Source organism: Bombus pascuorum, chromosome 11 (assembly GCF_905332965.1).
Source record: "Bombus pascuorum chromosome 11, iyBomPasc1.1, whole genome shotgun sequence".
NCBI lineage: Eukaryota > Metazoa > Arthropoda > Insecta > Hymenoptera > Apidae > Bombus > Bombus pascuorum.
In genome coordinates this window covers 651,458-677,355 of record NC_083498.1, presented here as the reverse complement: position 1 = coordinate 677,355, position 25,898 = coordinate 651,458, and the positions used below count along the sequence as shown (strand labels likewise).

The window sequence follows — 25,898 nt, the reverse complement described above, 5'->3', positions numbered from 1 at the left end:
TTCTCTTAAAGTATTTTTATTTCAAATGTTCGTTTTTTACAGAGTCGTGACATACAAATATTAGGCCTAATCATCCACGTGGTCGTAATTTCGCTACGCTCGTCGAAGTATTACAAAGTACATATTCCGTGACCACGAGGCTAGGCTCTCAACATATGTATTTTTAATTGGTCTTTCCGGTCAACGGAGAACATTATTGAAAACTCTGAACACCGTATTAGATCAGTTTCTTAATTCTCAGTCGTTCTACGTTACGAAAATTCTCTACATTGTCGTGTTCGACTAAACCTTTAATTGCTAACGCAATTTTTTTGACAGTAATCAACGGTACGTGCTATTCGCGCTTATTCTTATACGGAAAATAGTACTCTCTTCCTATTAACACCTAAACATATTGGAAAAGAAAGGTATCGTATATTAGATCGAAATAGAAAGAACGATTCAAGTGGCAAATAATACTAGCACATGGATATGTACTGTGAGACTTCCCGTTAGCAATTAGAGGTTATTGACGTTTTAATCAGTCTCGTCATGGTATACATCGACTATATTCGTTAATTGCCTTAGATCAACGTATCTTCGTCTTGATTGGGGAATACCATCAATAGGGAATGTTGAGAGGTTGTTCTTTGACTAGCTGTCAATAATGCAGTTTTCTCTCCTCCGCTTCCGTTGATAGAGCAATCTGGCGAGCTTCCCTCGAAAATGTGAGTCGTAGTGCTACTAGTCGAGGGCATGTCGTTCAAATCTGGCGATGCTAAAGGCGGTGCTTGAATTGGACGAGTGTTATTGTTGCTGCTTTCTAGTGACACCAATTGCATACTGTACGACTCACGATAACCGGACGTACTGGATGTATCTTCGTCCCATGAAGCATCCGATGTTTGAAGGTGAAGGTGATGGTGATGATGATGGTGATGGTATAGGTGATGGTGAAGGTTAGCGTGCATTTGCTGTTGATCGCTCAACAAACTACCGCCCTTTTCGCAGTCTGATTGTCGGATAGACGAACTCCTTCTTGAACGAATCGACGACGAATCGGAGGGGATGTTGAAGCTCGATGGTTCCATCGTTGGAATCGGTGGCGTTAGTATCGATGGCTGGGTCGTTGGTTGCGATACGTTATTACTTTGTTCTGATTTCGCTTGCACTGTCTGAAAATGAAATTCCAAGCCATTGTGTAAGTATTGTGCCTAAAATATTTAAATTAACTCAACTGTATCATCAACAAATAAAAGGTACAAATAAAAGGTACAAATAAAAGTATGTAAAAGCAAATATGATGCGCTTAAAATTCTTAAACCGTTCAAATTGTTACGATTATCGAATTAAATATAATATCGTTTAACACTGTCCGTAATATCTGATATTTTTACAGCTGTATACATATTATTACTTCTACGTGACTTCTTCGACTCTTTCGCAATCGAAAAGTCTTCTTGCTTTGACCCATAGAGCGTTGTAATCGAGGTTTGTCTGGGCGGGATTCGCCTGAACTGTCCTCGTTTGGACTGGTTGGGCTGAGTTGGCTCGTCACGGTTTCCCCTATTAAAATAACACGCGATTAATTCTCTTTGCGCATAAAATTCTACTCTCTATTCTACAATCTATCCATGCTGCTCTTCCATAACTACAAATTGTAACCCGAAGGGTTTTTCAAATAACAATTACGTTTCGTGAAATGTAATTGTCTTAACATCGCACTATCTCTACTATGAATAAATATTTATTAAGCAAATATTCCTTTTTTTATCTATTTATAGATCGAAATACGAATAATATTAAATCCTAATCGCATTTCGAATGTTTGTCTTTGATACGTATAACGTATTCATGAATAAGAATAGAGTTTTAGCATCGCATTACATATGTACACTGTACACTATACATTCTGTTTAAAAGGTGCTTTAAAAGGAACAAAATATTCAGTGAATTTATTGAAAGTCATGCTCATAACCATATCCGATAAAGAAAGTAATATTCTTTTCTTTTCTGTAGTACTTTTACAATTAGAAGCTTAGTCATGTAACTTATTTGTATATGCATATTTATGTTGTAGTACGTTTTGTTCGCTATAATTTGAAACAAGTAAGCTTGGAAGGACTGTAGAAGAGCGAGCATCTGGCAATTGTATGTATGTGCAAAGAAAGGAATCAAACAAGAAAAGAGAGGGGCAATATAGAGATATAGAGAATGTACAATATTGTATGTATAGAGTGTACTTTTCACAATGGTTACTTTAATTATTTTATCTTGTTACTAAAAGTGTATCTATTATCACTAGATATGATAAATATGATTAACATAGATATGGTAAAAGGGTACGTGTTTTTGTATTATTTGTATCAGCTGATAAAAGTATCGTGCAAATGATAATGAAGTGAAGTATGATATATGGTAAGATATAATAGAAAATAATTAAACATGCTAATGATTTATACTATTGGAAGATTTCGTTGTATTTACAAAGATAAATGAAATGAATGGAATGGATTAACTTGAATCTTTTCTAATGGTAACCCCTTCATCATACTATATTCTACGTTTCAATTAGATCAATATGCATATTCGATAAAATATAAAAAATTGCAAGAAAAAGTTGTTAAACTTCAATTTGAGCTGTTATCTCTATACTTCTACGTTGCAAATATATGTATACGTACATACATGTATGTATGTACAAATTGATTTATAGAAATTCTATTGAAAATCTCAATGTCTGAATTTCTTATAGCGTTTGTTAAACATTGTAATGCAGCTTTATCATAAACATCCATTATCTGCTAATTTAGATATTGTAATATTCAGATTCATAAATCTTTCTATCTATATAACACATATTAATTTAGTAGACATATTAATTTTTATAATTATTATTTACATTTTTGTGTAAATCGCTAGTGCTATTTTCACGAATTTGGTAATATCGTGATCTGTCGTAACTATAACTTATTTATTTATAATACAGGCTCGAAATTTACCTGATGAGTGCCTAAACTCTACGGAGGAGAGAAAGCGCAGTTTTGGCGCCTTTTGATGAGTTAATATAGGATGAGGCTTTACATGGTTACGTTCATCGCTAGTAGAAGATGGTTGGGATTTATCTGAAACATGCCACATTTAACGTCGAGAATGAAGGGAAAGACGACAAATGAGACATACCAGGTGACAGTTTTATTATTACGTTGATATATTGTTTACGATCATTTAAAGTCTACTAAAGCATTAATATTCAATATTGTGTGTTATACAACGTACGGAAAGTATAGTCTACTTTCACGGCGCAATTACTTCAATTTAATGGAAAATTATGAGTTTTGAAAAATAAGATATCTGTATAACAGAATTAATCAGCGGGAAATCTGAAACGAAACGGTTAAATATGAAACAGTATAATGTAGTATGTAAATAGTCGTGTTTTCTCCCTGACTCTTGACGAGGTTGCTTCGATTATGGAAGACCTGTGAGAAATTGTGTTTAAACGTTTATGTAAGCAAGACTCTTATTGGGCAAAAAAAAAAAAAAAAAAAAAAGAAAGAAAAGAATAAAAAATACAGTATCGATGGAGAAACATGAAGGTTGTATAAAGTGTTTAAGCGTACGTACACGCCCACGCAAACGCGAATTGTAAGCATTCTTTTATCCGATAAACAAATTGACTGTGTCAGCTTGTAGTGAAAGAATTAGATTCCAATTACAGATAGATCGTGTGATCAGGTAAGGAGAGGAAAGCAAACGAGAAAGTCGAAGCAACTACGTTATAATGAAATACAACTATGCAACAATGAATAGGATACCAACTGTTGGACATTACCATTGTCTAATTACTGCTATATGTATATGTATATGTATATATAAATATATATATATACTTATTTATTACGGCTGTGTACAGAAACATGAAAGGAAAAATAGCAGTAATAATAGAATAATCTAGTGGAACGTACCGTGAAAATGAGATTATTATATTTTTCATAATAAATACTCTTCCCCCGATTAAGGTTTCATGAAATCAAGCTCGTCAAATTGTTTGCTGATTCGGTATGAATAGTAGCGGGCAATGATCGAATCTTATACCTATAAGGCTCGGACATCACCCTCAACTTTTCTGTCAATCAATCTTTATATGTTATAAAACATATCGTCACATAAAGTACATGAAAAACGAGATGTACGAAATATATGGGGTACACGCTAAACGAAATATGTACTATACATGTATGTGTATATACTCATTCTGATTAATGGATTAAAGTAGTCACATTTTACGATTACTTGTTCGTTATATGTTACAAGGATGAATTCACACGGTAAACAAGTTCAAACCTTGCTTTCAAAGGGAAGACGAGAAATTCGGTAACGCTTTGTCCGCTAGCGTACACAGAAATGTACATTGAGGAATAAACTTTTTTAACGTGCATACGTACACAAATCGAATTACAATCGTACACATAATTTGATCGAATCTCTGTTCACGGAAATAATACAAAGATAGTTAGCAACAGATATGATCAAAAGGAATATAGAAGAGGAGAAAAAGTGAGCAAGATTAGATGAAATTACGAGATATGGAGAAGCGTGATAGGGGAAACACACCAGCAGGACGTTTATCATAGACTGTAGCAGAATTTACTATTAGAATCCGCTTACCTCCGTCCCCTAGCTAGCAATGGAAGCAACGCAATGATCAATATAAGACCAAACAGGGAGGCCCAAACGATGGAAAATGGAAAATTAAAAGTGTGAGCGATGGAAATCGAGTTAAGTGGTTACACGTAATAAGATTTAGACTTGGAAACAAAAGAATTTGCATTCGAAAAAGGGGAAAAATATTTAGACGCTTCGTCGCAAGCCTCGCTATCAGGGAACGAAATGAAACGATGCATCGTTATTTACGAAGCAAAAAGAACAAGGTGTCACAAGAGCTTTGCAAATTTCCTCGCAGTGCCCTATAGACAATGGCTCGATCCAACTGTGGTAAACGTCTCTTAATCGCTTAGAAAAACAGCGAAACATTTATGAGAGGCTTGCAGTCGCACCGTTAATAATTAAAATTCGGGACTGATATTAAAAATTTCGGAAGAAACGAAATACCTGTTGGTAGTTGTTCCCCTTGCTGCTCGGCGATGCCTTCGCAAGCTTCACGGAGGGTGGACGAACCTCCGCTTGTACTTGATCCTAAAATATCAATAAAATGGAAATATCAACGTTAATTCCACCACAACTGAAAATTTGTTAAAACTCTTTGTGAAATTCTATCGAACGAATTTGGAATGTGATAAGCGATAAAAACGTACCACGTGCAGTTTGTATACCATTTGGTGGCGCCGATACTTGACTCGGTTGTGTTGTTTTAATGGTACCACTTGAATTTGACTGATGATTCATGTGACCCCTGGTTCCAAGATCCCCGGTTAAAAGATCGATTAACGATAGTCTCTGTGTGCGAGATTGCCCCTCGGTCGCGGTATGCATGTCCGGGACACTCTTCTTCGGTTCTGGTTGTATCTCGTCTATAAACCAGTCTTATATCGACAACAAATCAAATTGATCTGACCGTATCGTGTAATTTGTCCTACTAACCAAATTTCCGATCTTCTATTTCTTCTTTCAAGTTCTTCAATTCGTGTATAAGATCAGCCAGTAGAGTACCACGTGACTTTGGTACTGTTTTAGTATCGCCGCTAATCTTTGCTCGTATGGTGGTCTGCATATTTCTCTCGTGCTCTGAAATGGGTGCTTGACCGATCTTATGAACGATGAACGGTAGCATTTGAATGTACAAAGCGGTTCGATGAGTTACTACGAATTCTATAAAGTTCCAGAGATAAGTGGAAGCCTCGTTTCGTTTGTTCAACAAACGCATTGTGCGTAAAATTTTTGGCCATTCGGTTTTCAGTTCCGTTTCAAAGCATATCGTCATTATTTTTAAGGCTACAGGAAAGCGCAGAATATGGATAAAATAACTATCGTAGATGTTTGGTATAAAAGTTATTAAAAAATCATTCGATCGCTTACCTAGAAAGGCAATTTGATACAACGTTAACGACGTTTTAGTTAAAGTCTTTGAATCTCTCGCTACAAACGTTAAACTACCCGTTCTCATGTCTGTCGTTGTCTTTATATTTTGTGAAGTTATCGGCACAGTCTTCGTGGTAGGTGGCCATAAAGTATTTAATACCGCGGTTAAAGCAAAATTTATATCCGACTGTCTCAGCTTTGGTACATCTAAAACATAATAATATCTTTTCCGGTCTCTAGCATTTTCGAAAGTTTTACCGAAATATTACCTTTTCTTCCAGTTCCCACGCGTAGGAACAACGGTATTAATAAATTAAGAAGCACGTTTTCGATTCGAGTCTGAGTTGCAAACATAGCGTGTAGGTATCCTTCTCCAAGAGATATAACGTAGAGTGCTATCAGTCGAAGTACCGTCGAACAAAAATGTTGCGGAGGTATTTTACTCATAAAAGCGGCTGAGGAAGCTGACATATACTCCGACGGGGTATCTCCAATGATTAACGACTATAGATAAATTAAAGCTTCTAATTAATAAAATATTAAACGCCTTATTATTGCTGCGCTACTGTTATTAATTCTTCAGTACCTAAGTTCGTAATGCATAAATCACTTAATTATCTAACAATCACTTAAATGTGTAAATAAACTTCAATGACAATGTTATCTATTATTACCCACTTCAAGTTGTGATAAATATTCGACTTAGAATTTATTTTTAATATATTTATAAAGATACACGATAAAAATAATTACGATACCTGACAAGTGGTTAATAGTGCCTTTAAATACGCGAAATGGGCGATGTAAGGACATTTGGCCAATGTTTCGTAAACTCCTTTCAAAATATTGCTCGCTGCAGCCCAATCGGTGCTTCCTCTGATGGAAGCTTTTTTATGTATTTTACTAAACGTTTTGTCTAGTCTTCTTAAAATATTTGTCAGTGCAGGTCTCATATCGTCACTGGACCAATCGGTCGAAGGTAAAATATCGTTCATGTATCTTCTTAAGCCGAGACAACCCATCGTAGTCGCATCGTATGGAGATATTTTTAACAGGCTGTGCGCAATGTCCGCTAATCGCTATTAACGAACCATTATATTACAATTTCATTCTGTCATATGATTCTTATGTTAATAACAAACATGAAAAATTCTACAGAAATGGAATAAATAAGTTACCAAATAGCTGAAAACTAATTAATGAAGATTTTAGTTAAAAAGCTGGATTTTTATTCTATTAGAAAATAATGTACACGTAGAACACTGATAAAACGTAGAAAGGCAAACGAGATACTTACTATATGGCATTTGGAGTCCAACAATTCGATCGTCTTGCCATCCTGAGATTTCTTATTCAATTCTACCAAACGAGTCGAGCAACGAGCTACAAAGTCTCCTACCATGTTCAATAGCATATCGCGTGGTCCTCGAAACTCATTTTTATGACAATTTTCGGCATCGTCGTTGTCCCGATCGTAGAAGATTCGCACTCTAGAATGTTCTATATACTTGATAGACTGACTTTCGTCTTCGAAGTCAAAACCAGGCGAATACGGACCCTTGCCATAATTTCTTTGACTAGAACCCTTGTGTTCAGGGCTCGACTTTTGCGGTCCGTTATAATATCTGAAAAAATTCGATGCATCGATATATGTATACTTGGAAACTAAAAGTTTTTATCGAAAATCAAAGTTTACTTTGTGAGTGCTTCGGAATTATTCACTAAGGTCTTCACAGCTATGGCCAACTGATGTATTATCTCTTTCTCGGTTTTTCCTTCTTTGTTGTAAGTCGGAGATTGTATCTGTTGAACGTAACAAGGCAGTATCGCTTCCAATATGGTCTGTTAAATTAGAGAAGGTTAATCGTGGATATTCACGGAACATATATTTTAAATACAGCTAGCTAAATTTGCCTTACCAGCATTTGTTGACCCCTCACGGAATCAGGAGCGTAAGCTATTACCATCACGCAAAGAGATATGCAATCTAACACGGTAACCATTTCGTTCTCATCATGATAACAAAAATCGATAGCTTTTAGAGGTTTTTCTTCTTTAACCAATTCATCTATGTGCAAAGGATCCGGTGATGGAGTCTCCAGGCTCAACAATAAATTAAATAGACACGCTGAGGGAACCTTTAAACAATTTTCGAAAATTAGACGAATACAATGGTCATATTATACGATTGCACGATATACCTTGTGCGCTTCCCCATGAATGCTGGTCTCATCCGTGTCCAATATGGTGGAAACGCTTCCAAACATTTGAAGAATAAAAGGCTTTCGGTTCATGAGGTAAAACTGTTTAACGGCGTACTCTACGGTAGTTGTCACCAATTTATTCGTCTGATGAGTCGAATACAGTTGCAACAACGTTGGCATAATTAGCAAATAGCCATTCGTTGAAAAGATATTCTTGAAATTATGCGCGGCGTTAATGTACGTAGCTATGACGTAACGCAAAATGCAGGAATCTTCGCTGTGCAGAATCAATGCACCGTTTAAAACGTTTAGAAACAGATGAATATCCCCTGAATAAGCAAAATTTCCTGCCATCGCTTCGAACATCCTGGCAATCAGCTTGACCCACATAAATTTGTGCATCACGTCTAGACCAAGAAGCTCCTGACGAAAGAAATAATTATAATTCTCCCATGATATAATTCTCATTAAATGTAGTAGAATAGAACTTTACTTACTCTGCCAATCTCACCGCCTTTGTACAAGTCCAAATCCGCCTCCAGTGCTCTTCTTGGGAAAGAAGGTAGCTTCATTAGTTCTTCGTGAAGAAAGACCACTCTTTGGACTACCATGTCGACATTTTTCAAGATTGCCCACGTTAACAAGACTTTGCCAATTTCGACGAACTTGTGAACGAGTTCTTGACGTTGCAAAGCGTTGAATGCGTCCTCCGGTTTCATGTGAACCAATTCGATTTCCGAAAATTGCGATCTACCTTTAAAGAAATAGTAATCTCGAACGTACGATGACGGATTGCGAATTTGATCTGGAATGCAAATCGTAATCGCGTGAAGAAAATAATCGTAAATCACGAGGTGGAATTATAGAAAGATGTGATTAGTACAAACGTGTTTTGTAGTCAACGAGGAAATACTCCCGTTGTTTCGATTCCTCGATACTAAAAAAGTCTAAAGATTCTTGCAGTATCTGGCAAAATTGCGTGTCTTCCTGCACCGGAAACTGCGAGGGAATTCCTCCTGCGTCTGGATCTTGAGGACCGTGAACTACGATTCTTTTCGCAGATGGGACGTTTGCGGTTAGCAAAATCGAAGCATCACACTGTTCCTTCCGTAATATTTGCTTCAAATCTTTGAACATTATTCCGTGGACGCTATGCACAACCTGTAAAGAACAAACGTTCTTAGAGCTCCTCGATTCGAATTTTTATTTAAATTTACTTACCATCCATAGAATCGAAAGCGCTGTTCCAATCAATTTTTGTCCTTCTTCGTGCGGAGAACGTACATAAAACATAACATATCCAATGATGTAATTGTACAAAGCAAAAGCAGCCTGTTGAGGGAGCTTCGGCACAAACCGAATAAGATGTCGCAAGATTTTAAACATCAACTCCTGCTTCTCTCTGGTTAGACGTTCCAAAACGTAACGCAGGAATAGTGCACTATCTTCTACCAAACAATTCCAGATTACCTATTGATCAAATTAAAATTAAAAACAATTAAAATTAAAAATACCATCCCATATATTTTATTAAAAATATTTGTCATACGACTAATCGAACGGTGAATCGCTTACTTGATATGCAACTTCGTAAACAGCGCTTCCATCGTCTGAGACGGCGGCATCGTCAAGCAGATGAATTATTTGTACGATTGCAGAGCATAAGGAAGAAGGGAATAACGAAGGTGCAGATTGGCCATGATGAGACGTGTTTCTTTGTATAGTTTCGCCACCATCTTCGTCCCCAACGTTTCCTACAGAGATATGAGATTTTTAAATGTAGGGACGGGAATTCAGTGCGATCGTTTATCGCATTGACCAAGTTTCGAGGGTTAGAGAAAGTACTTGGCATTACCTTCGTCATGATCGTCCCCAACAGGGCTGGGCTCGTATGCTGCTTGCACGGTAATCGGTATGGTAGTGATCAAAAAGTTTTCCCTTTCTTCGCGTTTCTTGTCGTCTTGTGCCTGCAAAGCCCTTTTTATGAGTTCAGTTTGTTGCTTCTTACGAGTTTTCGTTGCCGTCACCAGGGACCTCTAAGTAATAGTTGTAGTAAATTCTACTTAATCTACTGAAAATTCTAATTCTAAGGTGTTCTACAATTTCAACGCTTATTTCAGGCTTACATGATGTTCCTGGTTAATAGTCACTTCCTCCACCTTTGTTTTTACTTGTGGCATCCAAGGTGGATCCACGACGGGCAATGACTCGATACCGATTTTTGGCGATGGTAACGTGAATTCTATGCCAGGTGGAGGAACCTTGAACGTGAGGTGAGCGTTTTCTTCCATACGTGGCCAAACTTGATATCGTAGCTTCCATAACACTTGAAACCTTAGTATCGCGTTTATTCGTACGCTCGTGCTACTATGCTGAAGACCATGGTGCATCAATTCGCTGGCTTGGTTAGGAGCTCGCACAGCACCGACTATGAAAAGCGATGCGGCGGAAGCTGCAACTTCTTGGTTCGATTCTAACAAAAGTTCCCACGCAACGGGTAGAACGTCCACGAATAATTCCTCGGTCATTACTACCGCACCTTTCACCAAAGTAGCCAGCGGTGCATGAAATATGTCCTTCACTTGAGTTCTTAAATATTTCAGAATCGGTGAATTTTCTCTATCAGGATCTGCAGACTTTTTCGAAGATTCTTTCCCTTTCTCTGAATCTTGATCAGCCAAATCCTTTGACGAATCTCGTTGAGCCAGTCTACCCGATTGAGATCCATCCATGTTCTTCTCAATCCTGTTTAAGAAATAGAAATACTTGGATTTCATATTTAATTATATCCCCGTATAGAAAATAGTATAAGAATTACTTGTATTTTTTCCCTACGCTATCCTTTCTACGCACAGGCGACACTTGAGTACTCGCTTGTTCCGAAACCTTCCGGCTGCGCTTCTCCTTTTTACTCGCCTCCTTTTTATCAGTATCAAAGTCAAACATTCCTGTACCATTGAGGATGCCAAATTCTTCTCCATAAATTTTCCTTATAGACTTCATCAACCTGCTACACGCTCGCATTTGACGCCGGTGACAATAGGGATGGCAAAAGTTCTGATGAGAGCAATAAAAGTTGAACGAATTGGTGAACTGTATCAAGACTTTCATCCACGGGAAATTTTTATTCGTCTCGTCCGTTTCGTTGCTGTCGCTGGGACTCTCCGGTAGTTGATCGTCGACGGGAATTCCCGGAGATTCTTCTCCGCTGACTTCACCTCCGAAACCAGGCTCGGAGGTGTCGCTTTTATCCGACAGTGAACTCACTTTTCTCTTCGACTGTATCGAATCTGCACGTTTTACCGTATCTAACGAAGATTAATATTTTTATCCAACACACCAGAATTTATAGGGATTAGAACATATTTTCAGAGTATACTTACAAGCCTCACATTCTGTATCTTTGCCTTCTTTGGTACCACGTCTGAGTTTCAAACTTCGCTTTTTAAACGAACCAGTTGCATTTTCTGCCGTCCCACGACGAAGGAGAAACGGTCGACTTTGAGGTGGCTGCACTCGTTTGGCCTTGTCTTTCTCAGCACCTTGAAAATCCTCTCCTTGGATAGTAACAGTTGATTTACTACTACCTTCTGACTCATTATCAGGCTCGTAAAGCACGAAACTGATCTTGCGTTCCGCTTAAAATATAATTTGATAGAGTTAAATTAAAGGAAACGAAGCATAAATGAGACAGGATCTTGTTATACTTACGAGCTACTTCACGATCACCTACGATCGATTGAAGACTTTGAGCCGACGTTTGGGAGTGACCCATCGAGGAAAGTGCCATGCTCCATCGTCGATTTGCCTCTCTGCTGTACATTCTTTCCCAAGGTGGTGGTCGTTCTTTCGTTAAAAGTTTATTAAATTTTGGCAAAGTTTGGTAAGTTTCTCTTAGAAACGCTGTCACTTCCAGGAGTAGAATACAGGCTGCAAGGCGTAACGCCATTGGACATTGAGATCCATAGCCATTTATGCTAGCTGAAACGACGATGAACATCTCTCCTTACTTATCCAAGTCAATTCTTTTGTAATTGTATCTTAAGATTATGCATAAAATTACCTTCGTCGAGGAAATCTTCCTCCTCGTCTTCGATAATTAAATCTCTTTGTTTATTTTCATCAGATACGATTGCGATCATTTGATCGGCGTTTTGCTTATCTTCCAGCAGTAATTCTTCTAATCTTGTTCCAAGAGCCTGTTAAATACGCGTATTATCGAATGTATTCTTCTTCATAATGATTTGTTTCTTCTGCGTGAATATCAATACTTATCAGGTACCTCTGCCCATTGATAAAATAATTTCCCAGCAGTACGTTGCAATATGTGAATTTTGGACAGCACTGTAGATGCATTTCGATTATTAATGGGAACCGATGGACGAAACAGAGGAGAGTTTACTTTCATCCAGGTTGGCCATTGCCCTTTGTTACATTGATGAACAAAATGGGCACATTCCAATAACAAAGAAGCTCGTGCGACCACTGGGGCATAAGGCTACAGAAAAATACATATATGGCGACTTCCTTGATGTTAATTACTTCGAATATATAAAAAATCAGTGATTTCTTCGATTAAAGTTTGAGATTGATTTAATATTGTAAAAAATAAAATATTTTTACAAGATCTAAGATTGCCGCCATAAGATAGTGATCAGGAACCGAACCCGGTTGGCATGTCTCCAATAAGAATGAGAATCTTAGCATTCCATCGTAGACGGCATTACGGGGTACCAGCCTTCTCTCTTTCAACACTACGAATTCAGATTCCCTAGAAGCTTCGCCAAATTCCATAGAATTCCTTCTGCTGAAATCTATTTGCAGTACAATCGTATTTCAGGTAAATTTAAAAACACGGCAGAAAATTACGGAACAATCTGTCGATCACTTACAGCTTCCTGGTACCTCTTCTAGACTTTCCTTTTTCTTACTTTTTCCGAAACCAATTTTATTCAACTGATCTTCCATTCGACGTTTTGCTTTTTGCAAAGTTAGGCCAACGCTATGTAAATAGAATGTTTGTAATTACAATGAAACCTTAAAATTTTATTTTATTAATTTACCAAAAGGTAAAATAAAATTTAATAACTTTCCATGGTATTTCCTGTGCTATAAATCTCTAGTTCTGAAGTATTCTGTATACGTATGTACGTAGAAAGAAATTTCCGAATTTAATCGAGTTTGTAGTTCTTTATGGAAACGGACTCACCCACGTCCCGACCTAGATCCACTACGATGATGACCATAATGAAAACTGGATTGCCTAACGAAATTACCGTCTGTTGGAGATTCGCTACTTTCGTGACTATCAGTAGAATCAGTTCTACCATATTCCCTTCGAAACCAATTGACTGAAATTTTATATGCTCATAGTAATTTTGTACATAGTCAGTTTTTATTAATTTATTTTTATTACTTTATTAGTAGTAGAAATTAGAAACATTAATAATTTCTACCTATGCCACCAATTTGAAAGCGAGTAGATTTTCGAATTTTCCCAGAACTCAACGATTCTATTCCTAAATTACGTTCACTTTGTCGTGGAGTAAGTATGTGATGCTTTTTCCTCAAATTTCCCAGAGGACTTTGACTAATCTTTGCATTCTCTTCGCTTAGTTCCGTTTCAAGAAGACTCTGCATAAATGTAAACTACATTATCAAAATGAAGAATCAGTGATAATATAATAATATATTTAATTCGATGTACATACTGCACAAGTTGAAGACGTACTCCGTTTTTTGAAAAGAAATTTCCTGGTACCTCTATCGTCCACGGTGTAACAAGTATCCCCGCCGATATCTGCGTGTTCCTCCAAATCAGATTGATGTATATGCCTGAAAGTGTTTACACATTTTCATTCTCTATTATATTTTTCATCTCTCTCCGCGTGCTTTAGAAAATATATTTGCAGCTTTCTTTACCTAATAACGCGCGTAGTTTGAACATTGCTGTTACATCGCTTGTTAGGTCGATCGGCAGAGTCTAATATTCCACTTAGAGCGACACGGCGAAAAGCACCTCCATGGACTTCTTTGACGTATGACATAAATTGCCGAAGATCGCAGTACAAACTTATGTTTTCTTGCGACTTTAACTCCTTGAGCGATTTTATGAATCGTGTAACTAGGGCTTTGAAAACATAATTGAAAATGTGGCCTTCTATGCCACGAGCACCGTGATTATTAAGCCCATACGATCCTGCTGCAGTTCCGGTAGTTGTTGTAGCTACGGTACCGCCAGCAGCTGTCGCAGAGGAATTACCAGTACCACCACCAGCTCCGGTAGTTCCCATAAAATTAGCACCAAAATTCGTCGCGTATCCTCCTTGCGAGCCGATTTCTGGTGATTTGCTGCATCCTCGTTTCTGATCTATCAACCACAAAGCATCCTAAGTCTCCTCTATCGAGTTAAATTCTTGCTAATATTGAAAATCAAGAGTAACAAAATAATCAATACAATGCGTATATAAAATATTGCAAAAATATTGCAACATCGAGGACACGATGAATCTTTTTTAATTGCGTTTGAAAATTAATTTGGAGCTTCACACCAATTATAATCGACATCTTATTTATAAGCATTTTTGCAACGGAATGAAATATCGAAAGCGTGCACCGTGCCATTGTTCGTTCCTCTCGATTTACTCACTAAGTGGAGATAATAACGAACTTGGATCCACGCAGAATCCAACGAATGCATGAAAGAATTCCAAAATCTCCGATATCGGTTGTTCCCGCATCATTGTTCTCAGGAACCGAGAAAATTGCTTCGAACTGGCTCGATGCAATTTGCTGAGAATCGTTTGTCCCTGAGATCGACAGAAATCCGTCTGCGGTCCACGTATTCTGTCCGAGCAGCCGTGTGGACAGCCTAAATGCCTCAGTACTCTGATCACGCAATTCATCAAAAGATTGTGAGATGAAAATTTGGACTCCTCCGAAAGATCTTGTCGGTACTCTTGCTCGTTCTCAGGAGAATCTTTCTTTTTTCCGCCTTCCGTTCTTTCGGCTGCCGTTGCAGATTCTGGCAAAGTATTCCATAAAGAAATGAAATGATAGAAAAGATTGTAATAAAAAGGCGTATGTAAATGTAACGTATGTATTATACTACGAGACATTTTGTATTCACCAGCTATGCTACCCGTAATTTCGTCACGAAGACACTGCTTCATCACTCCCATATCTATTAAAAGCTCCACTAAATTTAATATATTTTCACACACTCGTAAGGTGCAACAATTGCTATCCCTCAAGGCGACCGAGTGTACGGCCTAGTAAAAGATTAAAAATGCGATTAGTAAGTAAAATACATTAGATAAAAACAAAACTATGCTGTGTAATAAAGCAGTACCAACTTTTAAAACAACTTGCAGATCGATATCGCCTTCTTTGGTGATGTAACAACAGGAGCCAGGTGCTTCCGGTATTTCGTCGCTGGCATAAGTAATATTAGAATCTGTCTGCGACCGTGTAAGACTGGGTTTCCTTTCAAAATCTAAACGGCTACCGTGCATACTGATAGCATCTAATTGACTATCGATTGAACCCTATAAAGGACACCATGATAATATCTATGTAATTGTATAATTTGGTACAAACTACAGAAATAATGAAATAATAGTAATAAAATAGCCTCATTTGCGATCACTATAAGTATACAAATTTAGTGTAAGCCATAATGTTTCTTACCTGTCGCTTCATGTAATCTGGGGATGGAGTAGGCGTGTGTTCTGTGACAGTGATGATTGGGTTCGGTGCGGTGTACGATTGACTATAAAATCGACTTTGTTTCCTCTCGATACGAGTATCACCGACGTACCTACAAAATACGACTCATCAGAAACCGGACATAGTAGATATTTCCATCAACTCTCTCCATGCCATCGGACACTGTGAGTCCTAGCCAAGCACTACGGTCTGACCTCTAAGGTTCTTATCTACTTCAGTGCGTTTGCCATTCCACGTTGCATGCTCGATGTGTTCCTTAACCATATTTTACTGTGTACGTTTTCCCGATCTTGATATTGTGAAATTGAATACTTTTGTGACTTTCAAATATATGTGATGGAAGAATATGGAGTAATTTGCCAAGGGTAAGATCGTACCTTTGTGTACAATGTGCAATGGGACTCGTGATACAGCCGGTGAGAAGAATGACTTCTTCGAAATAAAAATTTGAAGGTACGAAATACAAGTTTTCTGGTTAACATTTAATTTCATAGAGAATCTTATTGATGATATATGTAGGAAATATATATGTATATATCCTCTTGCCGGTTGTATCACAAATTGAATCTTCTGCTATATTATATGGCCCGAAACATATACACTTGCACAATTTCTAGTAGCAAATAGAACGTAGTTCAAAAAATCTAAGCCCCTGATGAACCTATTCTAGATTCAATAGTAAACGTCGTATGTAGAATATTCTGTAATCAGTGAACAAAGTTTTGGCAAAATTCTACGCGTGTACAACAAAATAGGACTACAAACTCAAGAGTACAAAGATTATCAACGATGTATTATTCTTTAGTCATGCAATTGAAAAAGTTATAAAACAGATAAAGGCGATTTCGAACGAATTGTTGTACAAAGCGTTGATTATTTTACACATTAATGTAATTGGAATATATTCGATTGAAACGCGCTTAAAATGTACGACCTGTACCTATTCGTATTGTAAACTTCCGCGCTAAACGTTATGTATACTGATATTAATGTTTAAACGTGGCTAGCAATTGCAGCCAGTAAGTGGGCGTAAGATCGATCGGTGATTCTTAATATCGTAATTGTTGGTCCTTACGAGGGATAAGTTTGAAAAATAAGCGCGAGAAATGGCGTGTTTACGGTATCCGTTGTTTCTGGCTAACGTGCCAAGGCGGCTAGGGCGTGGTGTGTGTTTAAAGGATAATTGTGCGCCCTACCGGAAGCAGGAAGCTCGTAAAAGAAGCGTGTAAACCGAGCTGCAGTACGGAACTTCCTCCGAGTGACGTTGATGACTTACCCTCCCGCGGTCAGCTCGTTAATCAAGCAGCTGAGTACGAGTTCAGGGGTGAAAAGGCGAACGAGAGAGAGAAGAGAGAGACACACAGAGAAACACATTACGCATAAGTTTTAACCAAGGACTTATCAAATTATGCAGAATGAACAAAACTGTGTTACGAATGAAGGTAGGCAAACTCTTTATACGGGTAAAAATCGAAGTTTCGTAAAGTCTTTTTTTGAACTGAATTTTTTAATATCCTGCATAATGATTTTTCGATTTGTACCGTCATGAAGAATCTGCGTATTCATTAGAATAACATAGTTTTGGGATTATCCATAAGAATTTAGGTATAGCTGAAAAATAATTGTCAGTGTTGGGTAAAAAATGAACTTTTCTTTCTGAAATCTATGAATTGAAATAACTGCTAAAATACAAGTTAAAAAAGGATGCATTTACAACTTTCTAAGGAAATGTTTTAATCGAAAATCTTATTAGAAATTAGAAAAAGAGATGCCTGAAAATTAAATTTCAAAGTACGCTTGGAAGATGAAATATTATATAACAATAATACCTATATAGACGATAATAATAAATGTAAAATTAATAAACTGCTAATTTATTCTAATTCTATTATGATTTATGATCGTGCTAATAATAATTGCAAGAAATAATGAAAATGAGCGTAATACATTACTTCGCCTACAAATATTAAAAACTATTGTAAATAAAAAATAAAACTGGCATCTATCTAAAATATCAATATCTATATCGATAAATTAATGCTTCTACTGTAGATCTGTAAGTCCGACAAATATATGATAGATAAGTAAAATGTGTCTAGACAGTGAACTTCTAGTAACTAGTTAAAAGATAGATGCCATTTTTGTGTAGAACTGATATTAGAAGTCAATATGTACACGATATGCTACCCAACACTGATTATAATCTACGTTCAAAGAGAACAATTATTTATCTAAAAAATGCTTGTTCCTTGTAGCATAAAATAGTTGTTGAATTTGATTGCTTATATTACTGACAACATAACTAAAAATTCATACGTACGCACATACATATAAATTACTAGGTAGAAAATTGAAATTAATTAAAAATGCTAAGACGAAGATTCGTAAGAAATTTGAAACTGCAATGTTATGCTATAAAATAAGAAATTGAATATCGGTGTATGTGAGTACGAATGAACAAGAAGAAAAACTTATAGTCAAAGAAAAGAAGTTCTTGTAAAACTGAATATTTCGATATATGTTTAGTTTTACTTTGAACCCGTACTGCGTACCTTAAACTTGGCATGCTTTTTCCTTTTATCAAATTCGTTGGATGTTTCATACGATCAATGTCCTTCGCTTCAAAGATTTTCGACGCTGTCGAAGTAGGTCTTGTTAAATTATCGTCACCCGTGTCGAGACTTCTATGACTGTCCTGGAAATAAGATTGATTTCTATTATTGTCTTAGCTAGTCCATGATTGAGAATTTTGTTTAATTTATTACCTGATCGAATAGCATTTTCGAATCGTCTTGACCGATTTTTTCAAGCGCTTTTTCAGATTTCGATAACAATTTTGTCTCGACAAATGCTTTGAGGTCAGCCATTTTCATTCTTTTCTTTGATTTCTCGCTGGCTCGTCTTGTGTGACTTGTATCACCATCGTGACCTGTGATAGGTGAAACAGAAGCACAAGGTTCGAAGTTTCAGAAGAAAGCTAAGAAATATTTCCATGTACCAGTTAACAAGGTGACGTCTCGAACTTCTGGTACTTCCATAAAATCTTTCGATACATCTTTCTTTTTACTTTCCGGACTTTGATAAATCGACACTTCTATCTTAGGTATGGGTAAAGAATTACTACGGCGACGTGGCATCTGTTGTACTGATGTTTCTTCGTTCATCATACGTAATCTGTATAGACAATTTTTTTATATAATGTAATTCTAAATATGCAAAGTGCTTCGGTAAATAATTACCTATAGTATAAAAATTGTAGAGCCCAATATACACCTTCTTCCTGCCACTGAGGAACAAAAAGGCACCTAAGCACAGCTACATCGAGGAAAGTAGCAGCTCGAACGTCTCCATCGATAGCAGCACAACTACTTGTTAACCCTACACCGCTAGAATCGGTAGGACCTCGTTGCTGCACAGAACCTTTCATTTTCGACGTGTCTTGTGCTTCTTTTTCTGTTTTATGAGGCTGATCATCTTTTTCTTTCTCCGTATCTCTAAAAAATGAATCTTCTATTACGTCATACCATAGTGAAACTTTAATGATAACCTATCGAAGCCTTTGAACCTAATGAACCTATTTATAAAAATTGTCTAACCCTGTGACCGTTGATCTCTCCTGGTATTGTCTGCAAGTATCCAATGCCGAAATTGTTGTAACCTGTTCTATCGTTAACTTTGAGAAACCAGTTGCCCTGCCCATAGCTACATGAAAAATACTGGCTTCTCCCTGAAATAATAATGCACGAATCGTGTATTTTGACATCGTTACCATAAATTTTCAATGCCAGAGAACTAATATTACTGTGTCCGAATAATTAGCATTTTACCGAAATAATAGAATTCAAAATCTTCCTTACCCCGTCTAGTGCTTTTTCCGATTCGCTGAGGGACGGTAATCTGAAGATCACCTGATACGTTCATTCTATTATTTTATCGATCAAAGTGAAATTAAGAGGAAGCTGCTTATTCTAGATACTCACTACGTGTTCATCCTCGGCACCAGAGCTCTCCTCGGGGATTGTTTCTGGAAAAACAGTGTCCTTTGGCGACGATACCCAAATGTTCTGAAAATAATACAAATCCTAATTATCACAATTTCGATCCTAAAACAATGTTTTATACTTACATCATCGTTCGACTGTTTCGTTGAAGACTTGTCTGCACTTTGATCAGAAAACGCACTAACAGATTGACTCGGTGGACTTTCCACGTCTAAAAAATATTTTCAATAATATATATATATATATTATTATATACATTATTATTATTATTATTATATATTGTAGTATCGTGGACGAAAAGGCCTAAAAATATCGGGTAAACCATAAACATTGTCGCGCCTATCAATGTGTCGTCGGTCGGTAGAAAAAAGGCCACGACGGTTGCGTCACACGTGCGTGGCGAGAATAAGACAAAGGGACAAAAGGGATGCTAAGGCAGAGAAACAAATTCACAGTCAGTGTCAGTGGACATTCAGCCGTCGACTGCCGAAACGTGAACACGTGTGTGTCTAGTGCCTAGTGCAGTTCACAGTATAAGTGGCAACCCTCCGTCGAAAGTGATGTGAAGTCAAAATAAAACAAGTGCTTCTAAACTTACTAGTGAACAATCAGACTCTTCTAATCTCCAATCCGAATCATAGCTTCTCGACTAGTTATTTCAATTTGAATTAACTAGCTCGAAGGTGGCCCAAACATCTGGAACTAGCTCACTCGAACAAAGCTATAACCGCTTTATTCTCCCTCCTCCGTGGCAAAAGGACAAACTGTCCCACCTTGCAAACCATACAAATGACAACAAAAAATGCAAGCTAGACTCGCCCAACAAAAATATAAACATCTCCGCTTACAACGGATTCAAACTACTAGAATCTACACACTATGGATGTAATAGAAACATAACCAAGCCAACAAACGCAAAAAACTCCTCCTCCCCCACCAATCTTCATCGATGACGTCATCGATATTCAAACAATGATCAAGTCCATCGAGAAAGACATCAACAAAGAAGATTATCAACTAAAAATTAAAAACAATCAGGTTAAAATTCTGCCGACTAATCCAGACTCCTATAGAAAACTAACAAAGCTGTTAAAAACCCTGGACGCTAAATTCCACACTTATCAACTAAAACAAGAAAGACCCTTTCGAGTGGTACTACGCAACATTCACCACTCTGCTAACCTAGACGAAGTGAAATACAAACTCCAAAATCTTTGCCATGAAGTTACCAATAACAGCAATATAAGACACAGAATCACAAAAAAACCCACTATCTTTATTCTTTGTTGATTTAAAGCAAAAGCCAAATAAAGAAATATATAATATCAACCGATTAATGAACTCGGTAATAAAATTCGAACCACCTTTTACAAAAGAAGAGATAGTTCAGTGTAAAAGGTGCCAGAGATACGGCCATATGCAAAAATATTGCAACCGCAATTACTGCTGCGTCAAATGTATAGGTCCTCATTCTACAGACCAATGCACTAAATCGGCAGAAACTCCTGTGAAATGTATCCACTGTCAAGGAGGAAGAGCGGATAGCGGATAGCGGATTCCAAGTCAGAGAGTGTGAATCGAGAAGTCAGGGAGTGCGAGTTGCGTTGTCGATATAAAGTTGCTAGCGTTGTCGAGAGAGTATGGTCCGCGTGAGAAAATGAGCGTTGGATCCGTTGTGACGAGAGCTGCAAATTAATTATTGAGTTGTCTAAAGTATAGTACGTTATTGCGATTAGTTCATGTTAAATATCCGTCGTTTCCTGTCTAATCAACATCTGTATCAATCTATTCTTTGTAAATGAACCATTGATCATTTAATTATTAAGTAGTATATTCCCGATACTACAATATATTATTATGTATCGTGCCATGCGAAATACTATAAAATAGATTCACTCACTTCCTCCGACAAACACATCATCTGACATTTGATGTTGCTTATAATACTTGAAAGAACGACTCCATAAAGCCTGTGGTTTAATTCGACAGTGGGTAGTGAAGCAAGGTGTATCTGGGTGACGACATTCGTACATAGCCGACCATATTTTCAAACCATTTTCCAAACGTAAATTTGCTTTAAAGTCAATATCTTTCAGATGATTACACAGCGGTGCAAAAAGATAGACGAACAGCTGTAAGAAGAAAAAATATGAGAAACTATTAAATTATTATTTTCCTTCATTCAATGCAAATCACTTACACTCATGGTAGGTATAGAAAATAAATAATAAAAGGGATTTCCTGGGTCGGCATCTGTCTCGGCACATTCTTCAGCAGCGTCGAGAAGTATCCAATGCAGAATGTAAAGAAGAGTTGTTTCCATGGCTCCAAGGGTTTGAAAATCCTTCCTTTATGATTAATCAAAACGATTCTCGTAAAATGGAATGCAAAAGCTAGATAAAATTGTTGAAAAAGGAAGCATAATGGTAGGCGACTCACCTATTGTGCAAGAGATTGGCCGTGGCATGGAGAATGTAGGGAAGAGCGGTTTGGATCAAACGCCATCGTGGCACAGTGCCCAGTATCAGGCTCAAAGAGGGTGTTAAATCATTGTGAAGATTCTGAACTAACACCTTCTCCAGAGACTGTCAACGATCATTTAAAAGTCGTTTAGAAAACTTGATGCTTTGGACATCGAGTAATTAAATTATAAAAGACGTATAAAACGATATTTAAGAAGAAATTTTATATCAAAATTTTATATTTTCAAAGGAAAGTATTATAGTGAAATACTTGTTATACCAACCGTACAAGCTTCCTTGGTCTCCTACATATGCATTAAGAAACACACGATCATGATTAATAGCTTATTCCTCTGAACACATTGCGAAATAGTTTGAAAAGTAGTAAAACAATGAAAAGAATAAATAAGACGAAAAAAGTACAACAAGCAAAGTAGATGATGCAAATTAAAAATTGTACGTCATTGCATCACATAAGTAACAAAATTATATGTGTGTCATTCAGAAAAGTCAGTGCTTACAGTTTCCCAAGAGAGGTATCTTTTCTACTATACAAACCCACTACTCATCACTGAACGCGTGTTTTTGAGAAAATATAAAAATTTCACGATAATCGATATTAAAATTTTCATATCAAAACACCTTCACAAAAATAACGAAGCGTATCAGCTTACGATGTACCAATTAGTTTATTAATTTGAGACTACGTTGACACTTGATTTTAACAATAAACGCAGGCGTAAGACAATATATACAAAATATAGTTTGAAGTTGAGCTAAAAAATAATGTACGCAACAATGTGTAACAGAGATAATTGGACTAAATATTGAAAAAGATATTTGGTATCGCAAATAAAGCAAACATTCGTATTTATAGTAAAGAGACATGCAATAAAGTAATAAATAGATAGTATAGTTTTTATAAATAGTGAATTCTCTCTAGTAATTGAACCAGAATAATTAGAGAGTACATAATTGCACAAATAGGTTGGCAAACATGGGAGCAGGCAGGTATCAGGCTTAGCGAACTTACATGATGGCCTGGCGCGTGTTGACAGAACTGCAGGTGACACGTGGAGGCGGCAGCGTGGAGGAGGTTACATTGTTAGTGCAGGTAGTCGGGTAGGTATTGGAAAACAAAAGGCTGACAGGATATGGTTGATAAGGATTTTGCACAGCATGAAATCCTGCGATATTCTTCCATAACTTCAATTTCATATTTATATATTTTTTTTTGTAATTATTTATTTAATTTATAATATCAAAGCTTCGGATTCCATGAGTGCAAAAAAGCTTGAATAAAATCTTTTGGGCAACATAGCGCAAATTAGTTATTTAGATTACAGTTAATAATTATTTTTCCATTTAAAATATTTTCCAGCAAGTTAGTATTTGGAGTTTATTTATTTCGCGTGTAATTCTTGCATTTGATTATAAATATTTTAAATTGCAAAGAGATACATGATAAAGACAGTGAATATAAAAGTTTTATTAATATAGTGAATATTCATGTAAGAAATTCTCCTTTTATTATTAATCTCAAGTTAAAAATTTCTGTATAACGAGTCAGATATAAAAAGCGATTTCATTCGTTTGAATATATTATTATTCATATATCTTTATCGGGATAAATTTGTAATGATAATCTCATAGAACGTATTTTCTAGCTGTCTGAACTCTGATTAGCACAACTTCAGAAATATACTAACCTTTATATTAACTTTGTATTTGCAAAATTACATTGGATTTAAGAAAAAAGAATTCAAATTTATCAAGTTTTCACCTTCTCTGTACACATAAGGCAAACCTCTAACAAAAAGCACAACAAATTTATCGAAGACAATCACGAAAGCAAAAATTCGGATAAAACAGTGTTTCGTTTCCCCCTTTGGTAATGGAGCAGAAGCATATCTACAAGTTGAAAGTTCTTTCATTCGAATCTGTGGACGAATATGTCAGAAACATCGTATCTCATGTCCTAAGACATTTTAATCATATGAATTATATAAAATTTCTTGGAATTTCTTGCTTTAAAATTAATTTACAAACAAAATTCGTAAACATCGTAATTCTTTTGTTATGTTCATCTTATACACACATGCATACACACACAAACACATACGCGCGCGCACACACAAACACACACACACACATTCGCTGACATATATAAACCCGTTTATATCGTTTGCTTTCTTCAACAACCTCATTTATAGAAAGGACATGTATAAAAGTGAAGATATGAATTTTTACCGTGCAAGATGCTTCGTGAAGCTTGCCAAGTTTCGCACGTATGAATGGCCTGTAATATGTAAATTATAGTATATTGTATTTATTAAATATATGATATAGTGTACTATACGTTGCAAACGAATGACAAAAATTAACAACTCTGGCACGAATAAGAATATACGATCTGCATAATACTTTACGTCTTTACATAATCTTTACGTGCTACGCAATAATTTAAACGATGCATTGCTCGTTAGAAACTTCTGATTTCTCAAAACGCATTTTAACTACGTATCTTTTCCAAGAAATATTGGACATCGTTGTTAGTGCTATCGAGATTTATTAATTTCTTTCGAACGAGAGAAAATTCATTATCGATAAATTAGATCGATTTGCGTAGAAGAATATTGTACCTCAATTGTCGCCAAAGGAACATCTGAACTGGAATGGGCAAAGCCTGTTCCTGTACATTCCCATCGACGGACCGACGTTTATGCATGTTTTCAGTGAAAACGTCTAAAATCATTTGAACACTTACGTTACACAGAGAAGCAAAGGAAGAAAAAAGAAATTTATCGGGTATTCGATAAAGAGTAATCAATCTACCATAGGATCTGAACACCACGTGTCTCACCTGACAATAGCAAATATCCTTCCGTTCACTTCCTAGCGACATCAGCCGGTCTTTTTGTGTTACGACAAACACACTTAGGCTCACCCTGTCATCCCATAAATCAATTTCTCTCTGAATATCGCAACGATCTATTTTTCATCCATTTGGACGTGGAACGTTGCTACGTAGATACCTACTTACGTTTGCGGTCGAGAGCAATGGGGGAGGTGAAATCGAACGAGAACGAGAGCAATTTCGTGGAAGAAGTAGATCACGCACTACGCACGTTTTCTCGAAAATTCAAGGAGTGCATTCCCGATACGTCGCGATCATTGGACGTCGCCACGGATGTAAAGAAGAGCAGCACCGTGCAAGGACAGGATCACGTGCCATACGGCCTACTGACACAGTTGCATCGTTCTCTCGTTAGCAGGTATGCACTCACCGAAAGGTGGATGCACCACCACGGCAGGATCGTGAGTAACTGAAAGACACGGTGGATGTAATGCTGTTGGAAAGGATGAGAATGCGCGCGCTACTCTTGGAAAATCCAATGCGCCGGTCGTTCCATCGATCAGCCCAGGAATCTGCTTGCTGGACCACCCCTACTTTACCAGGGGCGACCCACCCTTTCCACACG

At 36.9% G+C, this 25,898-nt stretch overlaps 1 protein-coding gene across 1 annotated transcript; it reads right to left on the bottom strand.

Moving 5' to 3' along the window:
- On the bottom strand, positions 1-25,776 carry LOC132911675 (protein unc-80 homolog). Its single transcript, XM_060968447.1, has 52 exons — positions 25,460-25,776; positions 25,280-25,364; positions 25,059-25,161; positions 24,667-24,715; positions 23,450-23,476; positions 22,701-22,721; positions 22,394-22,539; positions 22,155-22,302; positions 21,855-22,086; positions 20,080-20,165; positions 19,934-20,017; positions 19,811-19,861; positions 19,550-19,680; positions 19,193-19,447; positions 18,952-19,127; positions 18,719-18,882; positions 18,506-18,648; positions 17,230-17,259; positions 15,915-16,044; positions 15,581-15,772; positions 15,355-15,496; positions 14,875-15,249; positions 14,148-14,595; positions 13,937-14,060; positions 13,682-13,874; positions 13,435-13,576; positions 13,118-13,227; positions 12,849-13,039; positions 12,508-12,723; positions 12,289-12,424; positions 11,937-12,206; positions 11,609-11,863; positions 11,044-11,533; positions 10,352-10,970; positions 10,081-10,261; positions 9,801-9,979; positions 9,447-9,695; positions 9,113-9,386; positions 8,723-9,030; positions 8,223-8,648; positions 7,941-8,159; positions 7,718-7,863; positions 7,319-7,646; positions 6,780-7,100; positions 6,291-6,525; positions 6,019-6,228; positions 5,584-5,934; positions 5,298-5,513; positions 5,095-5,178; positions 2,982-3,104; positions 1,397-1,545; positions 1-1,154 (listed from the first exon to the last, which is right to left on the bottom strand). The coding sequence occupies exons 3-52, from the start codon at positions 25,142-25,144 to the stop codon at positions 564-566; spliced, it is 10,452 nt and encodes a 3,483-aa protein (XP_060824430.1). The 5' UTR covers positions 25,145-25,161; positions 25,280-25,364; positions 25,460-25,776; the 3' UTR covers positions 1-563.
- Positions 25,777-25,898: the final 122 nt, after the last annotated feature.

Excerpts from the sequence above, each read along its gene's own strand:
- LOC132911675 (XM_060968447.1), bottom strand. The coding sequence starts at position 25,144 with ATGCATAAACGTCGGTCCGTCGATGGGAATGTACAGGAACAGGCTTTG. Across the intron at positions 13,228-13,434 it reads GGATCTAGGTCGGGACGTGG|CGTTGGCCTAACTTTGCAAA; the intron begins GTGAGTCCGTTT and ends CTATTTACATAG. Across the intron at positions 10,971-11,043 it reads AGCGTAGGGAAAAAATACAA|GATTGAGAAGAACATGGATG; the intron begins GTAATTCTTATA and ends TTTCTTAAACAG.